This window comes from Sinohyriopsis cumingii, chromosome 14 (assembly GCF_028554795.1).
Source record: "Sinohyriopsis cumingii isolate HCF-2022 chromosome 14, ASM2855479v2, whole genome shotgun sequence".
NCBI classification, from domain to species: domain Eukaryota; kingdom Metazoa; phylum Mollusca; class Bivalvia; order Unionida; family Unionidae; genus Sinohyriopsis; species Sinohyriopsis cumingii.
The window spans coordinates 126152378-126163533 of NC_142974.1; the positions used below are offsets into that span (position 1 = coordinate 126152378).

At 34.5% G+C, this 11156-nt stretch overlaps 1 protein-coding gene across 1 annotated transcript; it reads left to right on the plus strand.

Annotated features, from left to right (window-relative positions):
- Positions 1 to 4334: 4334 nt before the first annotated feature.
- Positions 4335 to 6480, plus strand: LOC149784795 (uncharacterized). Its single transcript, XM_089932804.1, has one exon. The coding sequence runs from the start codon at positions 4461 to 4463 to the stop codon at positions 5883 to 5885; it is 1425 nt and encodes a 474-aa protein (XP_089788930.1). The 5' UTR covers positions 4335 to 4460; the 3' UTR covers positions 5886 to 6480.
- The last annotated feature ends 4676 nt before the right edge of the window (positions 6481 to 11156 follow it).

Here is an 11156-nt window from a genome sequence, read left to right on the forward strand (position 1 = left end):
AAACTTTGGACATGAAATGTGAGGAGACTGTGGAAGAAGAAGAAGTGATCATGATGAAATCGAGATGGCCAGAACAAGAAGCCCATTTAGTCTCCTGTTTTGCCAAACACTTGGTCGATAAAATGACGGAATTGATCAAGAAAAATTGTTATGGATGTCAAAACGATCATCCCAGTCAAATTCAACACGATAAATGCCTGATGTTAAGTCAAGAAGAAAAATTGGACGAGTATCTGGACGATGCTTGGAGTCTCATCTCAAACAAAGACGTGTTGCACCAGTGGTATAAAGACTTGCGTGAACATTCTTGTCCACCATTAACCAGTCAAGAGATCCATCGTATCGAAGCTCTCCTGAATCAGAGTGAGGAAACAGAACGAATAACCGTTTATTCGTCAGACATTTTCAAGCAAAAAGTCAGGATCGAATTGACGACTTATTATTACCTGTGAAGAAGAAGAAAAAAACAAAAAATGGATTCCTGGGAACTTTATTACCTTTTGAACCACAGTTCGTATACGGCTTCTTGGAATCCTGTCGTCTGTGCTAAAGATGAACTCCCTCATCGCAAACCTAAAGACCATCAAGCTTACGTGATCAACACGGACGACAGTCATCTCCCAGGAACCCACTGGGTAGCCGTCTACTTTCCTCAAGAAGGATGTGTGGAATATTTCGATTCGTATGGATTGCCCCCTTTGGAAGACGATATCATCGACTTTATGAAAAGAAATGCTCAAACCACCCGATTCAATAATGTGAAATTACAAGGCACAGATTCCTTGGTGTGCGGACAGTACTGTGTGTATTTTCTGCATCATCGCAGCCTGGGCTATTCCTTAGAACATTTAGTGACTCATTTCGATCCTCGTTCTTCTGCTAGAAACGATGTGAAAGTAGATCGATGGTTTTGTGACTATTATGCTTATCTTTTGTCTCAAGCTAGGAAACGTAGTGTCCATCAATGGCCTAATGATTTCCAACAGTGGAAATCACGATTTCCTTCACAACGTTGTCAGCCTTGTTTAAAGTAGATTGTCTATTGAGAAGAAAATGTTAGTGATTTAAAAAATTGTTTGATGTTATAGTGTTGGATTATTGTTAAAAAATGTTAGAGTTATTGTTTAGTGTTAAGTGATTTTTGAATAAAAAATGTTGTGTTTTGAAAAAATGCCTTTGTGGTTTGTTTAGCTATAAGAATGTTGGATTGATGCTCTTTCATTTCTTACTATCCCTCTCATGAACGTTGTGGCTCGAAAACCGTGTGGGGGATGTTTTCCTTCACGTCCGCGCTTTAACTTTAAGAACCGGTTTGTTCCCAGTCTAACCATCCATTGTCGACTCATCCTCCTACGAAGATGTGCTCCAAACTAGCTAAACTCAACGAAGCCTACGTGAATTTGCATAGGGTCAGACACAGTCTGATACCGAAGCCAGAAGAAATAGAGAATGTGAGAATGTTAAAAATCACTGAAGACCTGATAGAAGAGCTCTTCAGAGAAGAAATGAACAGGGAGAAAGAAGAATGGACAGAGAAGTACAGACTTCAGAGACAGCAGCAACAGCAGCAACAGCAGCAACAACAGCAACAGCAGCAACAACCTGAAGCTGACAGAGGCTTTGTCGATTGTCGTATCGACACCAAAGAATTCTTCTTCTCTTTCCGAAGAAGCAGACCTATCGCCAGAAAGTCTATCCTCAGAGGACATCGCATTCTTAGAAACTAAAAAAGAATGCCATAGCAAAACAAAAAACAGCCCTTTTTAGGGCTACCCAATACTCTAGAAAAGAAATAACGATAGATTTGCCAATGTGTGTAGGTAGAGTAGTGTGAAAATAAACACTAACTCTTTATTAATAGTGGAAGTGTATGTGTTGGTGTGTTAGTGTTGGTAAGAGCTAAAAATAAGTTAGTGTGGATAGTAGATTAATATGATATCTTTTCTTAGTGTTTGAGGTGTATATTTGGGGTTAGATTGGATTGATTTGAGTATGTGAATAGTTTATTGAAGTGATTTATAAAAAATTTTAAATAGTAATGAGTAGCATAAAAAGTGAGTGAGTGTTTCTTTTAGGTCGGCGCATTGTTGTTTTTTTGGTCATGATCTAGGTAAGATGAATTTTATGTTATTAGGGGGATGTTTTCCTTCACGTCCGCGCTTTCAGTATAAATTGAAACTCGTTCGGCAGTCCAGCTACCCTTGTTGATTGATCAACACCAAAAAATGAACACGAGACTTGAGAAACTGTTGGAGCTTCATGTGCATCTGGAATATGCCAGGCGCATATTAAATGAACTGGCCGCGGAAGCCATTGTCGAGGAGGGAAGGATAAGAGAGGAGGAAAGAAGAAACAAAGAAGAGGAGGAGAGAAGATATAAAGAAGAAGAAGAAGAAAGAAGATATAAAGAGGAAAGAAGAAACAAAGAAGAGGAGGAAAAGGAGAGAAGAAATTTCAAAATCCCAGAGAGTGAAAATTGGGATTCTGAAGCGACATATCCTGCCTCTGCTCTCTCCCCCCAAAAGGTAAAAAGTAACTGGGGGATAAGATGCGTATGTGGCGCCAGGCCTGGAAGGTGCCACCATTAACCAGGTGCCCATGAAGTTCCAAACAAAACAGCCCTTTTCAGGGCTACCCAATACTCTAGAAAAGAAATAACGATCGATTTGCCAATGTGTGTAGGTAGAGTAGTGTGAAAATAAACACTAACTCTTTATTACTAGTGGAAGTGTATGTGTTTGTGTGATTGTGTTTGTGTTAGTAACTAATAAAGTAAGTTTGTGTGAATAGTAGATTATGGGTTTCTTTATTGTTTCTTAGCGTATGTGGAGAGTATAGTTTGGGTTTTGTAACCGCTCAAGTACAATTGTGTGGATAGTAGATTATGGATTTGTTTATTGTTTCTTAGCGTATGTGGAGAGTATAGTTTGGGTTTGATTATATGAAATGAAAAAGTAGGAGATGTTTTCCTTCACGTCCGCACGTTGTTTGGTTATGATCTAGGTAAGATCAATTTTATGTTTTTAGGGGGATGTTTTCCATCACGTCCGTGCTTTTTGTATAAGAACCCACAGTATTCGTGGTTCAAACCATTCTGCAAAGAATAAAAAAGAAGATGGCTTCAAACCACCTTAACAAAATGGAAAAATTGCAAAACGTGATGGACAATTTAGGAATGTTTGAGCAAATGTTGGTTAACCTAAACGAGGATCACTATTCATATAGTCCCCATAGAGTGAAGATGGAGATAAACAATTTACGAAAAATGAAGGTAATCATCAGTGATCTGTTGAAAGAAATAAAGGAGGAGAAGGAGGATGAAGAGGAAAGGATAAGGATGAGAGAATGGAATGAAAAAATTGAAAAAGAAGAAGAAAATGAAAAGAGGAAGAAAGAAGAGGAGGAAGAGAAGAAAGAAGAGGAGGAGAAGAAAAAAAAGAAAGAGAAGAAGAGTGTAGGAGATAAAATAAGAACTTGGTGGAGGAAAAGAAGAAATTAGAAGAAGAAGAAGAAAACCCAAAGGCCCTTTTCAGGGCCAGCCATATTTCTCGAAAAGAGATAGTCTTTAAATTGCCTACCCCTTTTTTTAAAAAAAATTTTTTAAAAAAAATCCCATATTCAATTCCCCTTGACGCTAGACAGTCCCACGATTTATTCCCATGTTCAATTCCCCTTGACGCTAGATTGTCCCACGATTTATTCCCATGTTAAATTCCCCTTGACGCTAGATTGTCCCACGATTTTTCTCCATGTTAATTTTCCATTGACGCCAGATTGTCCCAAGGGGTTCTGTAATGCTAATTCCCATTGACGCTAGGGTATCCCACTTCACTACTCAGGTTTAAGCTTTATTTAATTTGATAACTGCACGCATCCATTGTCACAAGATCAGTAAGTCGGTTAAGTTGCAGATTATGTTTAATGTATATATTAATAATATTTGACATAATATAAGAATTTTTGTTTAAAAAAAACCACAAATATCAAAATATAAACATACTTTTAAGATTAAAAATTATGTATTTGCCTATGAGTATATTTGAATATATTTGATCAAAAAGATGTACGCGTCGTTTATGCAATTTTAACATGATTCATGTTCTGTTTTATTGCTGCTGGTGACGATGATGTTGATGATGATTAATTTAGGTTCACAGAATAAAAAACATCCATTTACTCCTGGAGTATAGCCTTGACAGAGTTGTTTTTCCTGATACTCAAACTATCTTTGTATCTGTAACGACCTACGTTTATAGATTTGTTTTAGCACTATTAATGTGTTTTGAGTAATTTACTCTTTACTATGTTCCCCGGCCCAGTTTCTAGCACTAAGAGAGTGACTGGTTCTTAGTGCATTTTAGTATTTCTTAGTGCTCATTGGCAGGTCGATTTTTAGCGGTGTTTACCAGGACCCTTAGCGTTCAGGAGGATAATCAATCAGACGTGAATTTTGTGATAAAATGTTTAATCAGAGTGTTCAAGCTAATACAAACATTAGGATACATAAAGGGGATAAACCATTCAAATGTGAAGTTTGTGATCAAACATTTTGTCAAAATGGTTCATTAAAGGTGCATTTAATGGTACACACGGGAGATAAACCATTCAAATGTGAAGTTTGTGGTCAAAGATTTAGTCGCAATGGGTCATTAAAGATCCATACGAGAATACATACTGGAGATAAACCATTTAAATGTGAAATTTGTGATCAAAGTTTTAGCGAAAGTGGGTCATTAAAGGTACACATGAGAATACATACAGGAGATAAACCATTCAATTGTGAAGTTTGTGATAAACGGTTTAGACAGAGTTGTGGTTTGATGAGGCACAAGAGAATTCATACAGGAGATAAACCATTCAAATGTGAAATCTGTGATCAAACTTTTATCGAAAGTGGGTCATTAAAGACGCATATAAGGATACACACAGGAGATAAACCATTCAGGTGTGAATTTTGTGATAAAATGTTTAATCAGAGTAGCCAGTTAAAGACACACATGAGGATACATACAGGAGTTAAACCATTCAAATGTGAAGTGTGTGATAAGACATTTAGTCATAGCGGGTCCTTAAAGGTTCATATGAAGATACATACAGGAGAAAAACCATTCAAATGTGAAATTTGTTATCAAACGTTTAGTCGCAATGAGTCATTAAAGGTACACATGATGATACATACTGGAGATAAACCACTGAAATGTGAAATTTGTGATAAAATGTTCAGGCATAGTTGTGCTTTGCAGGTGCACAAAAGGATACATACTGGAGATAAACCATTCAGATGTATACTTTGTGATCAGACATTTAGTAGCAATGGGTCATTAAAGGCTCATAGAAGAATACACACTGGCGATAAACCATTCAAATGTGAAGTTTGTGATAAAACTTTTACACAGTGTGGTGAGGTGAAGGTGCATGGAAGAATACATACTGGAGATAAACCATTCAAATGTGTAGTTTGTGATAAAAAATTTAGTCGCAATGGCTCGTTAAAAGTTCATATGAGGATACATACTGGAGATAAACCATTCAAATGTGAAGTTTGTGATAAAATATTTAGTCGTAGTGGGTCATTAAAAGTGCATATGAGGATACATACAGGAGATAAACCATTCAAATGTGACGTTTGTGATAAAAAATTTAATCGCAATGGATCATTAAAGATACATATGAGGATACATACTGGAGATAAACCATTTAAATGTGAAATTTGTGATAAAACATTTAGGCATAGTTGTGCTTTGCAGGTGCACAGAACTATACATACTGGAGAGAAACCATTAGACTCTAAATCTAGCTATCAAATGTTTACAGAGAGTAATTTAGAAGTGCAAAGGAGAATATATACTGGAGATACACCATTCAAATTTGAAGTTTCTGATTAAAAATTAGATCTGATAGTCATTTGAAAAAGCATATTAACCATTGAGATGTGAAGTTTGCGATAAATTATTTGGGCAAAGTGGTGAATTAAAGATGTTCTTGATGGTACACACAAGAGATAAGGCATTAAGATATTTAATAAGTGTGATCCATTTCAAAGAAATGATAATGCATACTTGAAATTAAACATTAAAATGTGTTCAGTAGCATTCGAGTGTTTTAGTTTTGTAGGTGTGCTCATCACTTTTCATTTTTATTATAATAAATCGGAAACCCACTGACAGTTTTGAACCCCCTCCCTTATGATTCTAAGAGGAAAGAGCATCACGGATATAGAAAATGCACCAAAAACCTGTTAATATATTTTGGCAGCAGTGCTTTTAAGGGACAAAGTTTGATGGAAAATAAACATTTAGGTATGTTCAATACCATTCTGGCTTCATAGGTTTGCTCATAGTCATTCTTATTGTAATTCAGTTAACGCACTGGCAGTTTTGTAATCCTACAGTTGTGATTTTAAAAACAAAGAGCATCAAGGATATAGTAAAAATTCACAAATCTTTGTCATTTCATTCAATAAATAATATATAATTTCCAGTATGGTTTTTGCAACAGGTTCTCCATCATTATTATTTACTTCTTCACATTTAAAATCAAACAAGGTTTCATTGACCCCATTCAGTGTTCTTTTCTGGAAAAGTGAAGGGAGCTTTTTTATAGATTGCACATACATAGAAGATAAAATCTGTGAATCTGTGTTACCTGCCTCCAGTATCTACAAAAAGACAGTCGTATCCCTCTTCTATGGCCCACCTCTTCTTCACTGCCAATTATTTGTTTGTGCAGAAAATTTTGTATATGAATGAATCATTTCATAGACTTCCAGCCCTCTCAAGTGATATGCGACCATCATATTCATCAGAAAATGTAACATTTAGTATTTACCAATCATATGGAGCATGGTTTTAAATATGTTAGTTATGAAGGGGTAGATAATTTAGCTGGACAGTAGTGGATCAGAGTCCAGTATAGCTTACCATTTACACAGGGGTTTTATTAACTTTTGTGTTTTACATGCAACTAAAAAGAAGCAATAAATTTAGGATACTCATCATTTTGACAGTACAGACATTTGTATATACAGGACATGTGCAAAGGCTCTGATGTCTTACCAACAATAATATTCTCTATTTAGTCATTGAGAGTTTAAAACAAATCGTTTTGGCTTGTAAAATACCTGTAATCGAACTGAAAATTCATGCAGGTGGTCAAAGGTGTTGACATCAGAATGCACATGGGATGAGAATTATACATGTACATGTATGCATGTAAGCTGTCTGATCCCATTGTGTGAATACAGAGTGATTTCCATAAATATTTCGAGTCATTCTGCAAAAACAATATAAAATGAACCCATTATTCATTGACCATTCTTTATAAAACAAGGACTGTGCAGATCAGTTGCAGGGAGTAGAATGTTTGGAGTTTGAAAACCAATCTCTTCTCCCCCATCCACGCAAATGGTTCTGGTCCAATCATTGTTAACACTAGAATGACAGTATTTTGTTCACATATGAATGATCTGCACCCAAAAAATGAAAAAGGGTTAAGATGAAAGGGAAATTAAAGATAAACCTGCAGATAAAAAATACAACTGAAGTTTTTCAAAAAGGGCAATATTTGAGAAGGTATACAAATCAGCATTTTGGTGATTGCATGATAGTGACAGTATCTGGTTCTAAATGTTCATGGTATGTGTGTCAAAAGACGTAAGCAGCACATTCACTTTATAGTTTCAAGACTAGATTCAATCGGAGTGGTAAAATGTCTAAAAAAGGCATTATTCCAAATAGTTTAAACTAAAATGGCACCAATTTAAATTGTTGGGTCGATAGTCGGGGGTTTCTACAGAGGAAATGACATTGAAGCTGTACATGTCATTTTGCAAAAATATATGATTGGATTACGAAACAAGAACCCAACGCTTTTATCTATAATGTGTTGTGTAGGAAGCCAATTAAAATAGAAAGATATATAAGAATCTTAAGTCGGGGTCAACTTATTAAAGACAATAGATGATATATCCCAAGAATAAGTGTATAACAGACAAATGACACGTGATGAACACTATGGCTGTTGGAAAAATAAAGTTAGGAATCTACAGTACTATTTTCATATTGAATGTGAGAAGTTTTTGTTAATCAATGGGTGGGTGATAATACACTCTTTTCCATTATACTTAAGGATAGGTTGCACATATGTTTTTCAACAAGAACTAAACAGAGTGTTAAATTCAATGGACAGATTCGATTTTATAATAAGATCAGAAACCTTCTGAGTTTTCAGTACTATATAGATTTTTGAATTCATCAATGCTAGTTTGCTATGTATGTTCACAATGGAAGATTTGCCATAATGGAAAATATACGCAGGTATATAATTATAATCATATGTTGAAAGATTGTACCCTTATATATATATATATATATATATATATATATATATATATATATATATAATAAATGTTCTGCATAACTAGTTCCAAAACATTGTTTTCTTAAGTTTGCAATTATTTATTTTGGAAGAAAACCCAATAGAGCAAAATTAAATCTAAAATTATGAAAAGTGAAGAAAATAATGTTTGCAAGCAATGTTTGGTGTGATTTTTAAAAAATAGCTAAGAATAAAAAGTAAAAAAATCACAAACGATTATCCAACATTATTGGGCAACATAGTAGAAATAATGTCAGCAGAGGATTTTATTAAATTTACAACTACTTAATTGAGTGAAAGCTTGGATTTGTGCAAAGTAAGAGAGCATGATCATTGACCTCACAAATACAGAATAGTCGCACATTTACAGTGCGAAGTAATTTATAGATATCTCAAATATATTCCACTTTGAAATTAATTTTTTGTGTATATGAATATCTTATGAGTATCAAAATCTTCATTAAAAACGATCCATATTAAGTGCTAGTGCTAAAATAAGGACAATAAGGATGATAAATATATTTCGTTTATTACGAATTGTATAACTGAAAGATAAATAGAAACAACAAAAGGGTAATGTCAAAGTAATATATGAATTTGTTTTATAGCTGATGCTGTATATTTAAAATCAGTCGAACATCTTCTGAAAGAGCTAATGGAAGAATGGAAACTTGAGTTCGAGGAGCTATTTTGATTCATAAAAATATGTGGATCCTTTTGAAAGATGTAACGAAGCTAAACTACTCCTTATTATGCGGTTTGAATCAGGAATAAGCGATGTGGATTACTAGTATTTAAACAAAATATTCGGAAACATTTCGAATAGGCGATATGCACGACCGTTATACAGAGAATAATAATTATATGTCACGTGCCACTTTTGTTGAAATAATTCAGATTTGTGTGCATGAATAACTATGCACAACATTCAGCACATTATATATCGCCACTGGAGTTGGCTCACGATGCTAGTTTGAAAAAATAACTAAAATGACCGACAACCTGTGACATGTGTTTAATGATTGAATCTAAAATAAAATCCGAGACGGAAGATCCACATTCAAAGTCAGTTAAAGTGCGCCAATTACAAATATCGGGGTCACAGACGTTTTTTTGATGACCAATAGTATATTTTTGATGGGAATTTGACTTTTAAGTTAACCCCTAGGCAATAACGAGTTGAAAAAATAACAATAACGTTCTGTTTGACTCATTTATTGGTCAACACGGACTCATTTTGAAGCCTACACAGTAAAAACCATTGTGTCACAAATTTGGGGTACTAAATTTATTTACATGGCAAGAAAATTTGTAGCGAAATAAATAAGTGAAATAAGTCTTCTATGATAGAGAATTGTCTGAATTTTGATAAAAACAGTCTGTTTTTATGTCAGTATATTTGGAATTTAAAAAAAACAACAAATTATTTGTGTCCCATAAAATGCTGTGAATTACGTTACAATTTTATGATAGCCGTATTGCAAACATATTTGATTAATACAGTAATGGTACCAGAACAAATATGTACATTAATGCTTCTAAATATTTATAAATCATGATTTAAAGGTGTAGGAATAATTTTGTCCTAAAAACCAGTCTTTGATTTCAATTTTTAATTTTTTGCATTTAATTGTGAATTACGATACGGTACCTACCTCATAATAAGTATATGGTATATGCGTCAAACACTGTGAGTTATAAACACACTTATGTTAACCATAATTGCCATATAAACATTGCTTTTAGCTGTTGTAACATTTCTCATATATTTGAAAATGCTTATGTCCGTGAATTACGTTGCGGTGAATTACGTTACGGTATATTCAGTAAACATGGTTTAAAACTATTTCCTAGGAACAAATTACCTGGAAACATTATTTTCTGACACCGCCTAACATACGGGCGTTTATTGAAAAACGGAAGTTGCCAAGCGGGAGACATTTAAAACATTTTCTGGTGTAAACATTACCATCTCTCGTAAGTACACATTTATTTAACAAGAAGAACACTTAGTATATAACATCAATTGTCAGCGAAAATCATTATAAAACGACAAAATATATAATATACCGAAGAACTGTGAACATGGAATATTGATTCCATTTGTATTTACGTCACGTGAAGGCACACAGTTTAGTGTAACGTAATTCACTATTGTGTAACGTAATTCACCAACATCTAATGATTTGCATATTTCGTTAACTGCTTTCAGGAGATGACTAGAATGAGCAATGCTGAACGGCAAAAAAGATACAGAGAGAGGAAAAAGGAAAAAGAAGGCGAAGAATACCTAAAAAGGGAGGTACAAAGAGTGAAACGATATTATGTACCAACAACAGAACTTTCTGATCGATCATTGTCTAAAAGACGGAAGAAGATACGACAATGCATGCGAAAACATCGTCAAGGGAAAAAAAGCACACAGCACCGCCAGCAAGATCAGAACGAAACAGAAATGAGATCTAACGAAGAACCTGGACCATGTGACTCAACAACAGATAGGGAAGTACCAAGCACATCAACCCCTGGACAGCCTTTTTTTGTCAAAATGAATTTCAACGAAAAGAAGCCTAAAAGGAGAACAAATAAATCTCTATCAAGAGCAAACAAGAAGATAAAGACTTTAGACATGAAAGTTAAGACACTAAACACAAGAAATGCTACACTTAGAAAGAAAGTACAACGATTGAATAGAAAACTCAATAAATCTTCATCACGTGTAGATACAATTAGAACTCCACAACCAAGTACTGACACTGAAACAGGTGTTCCTAGTACTA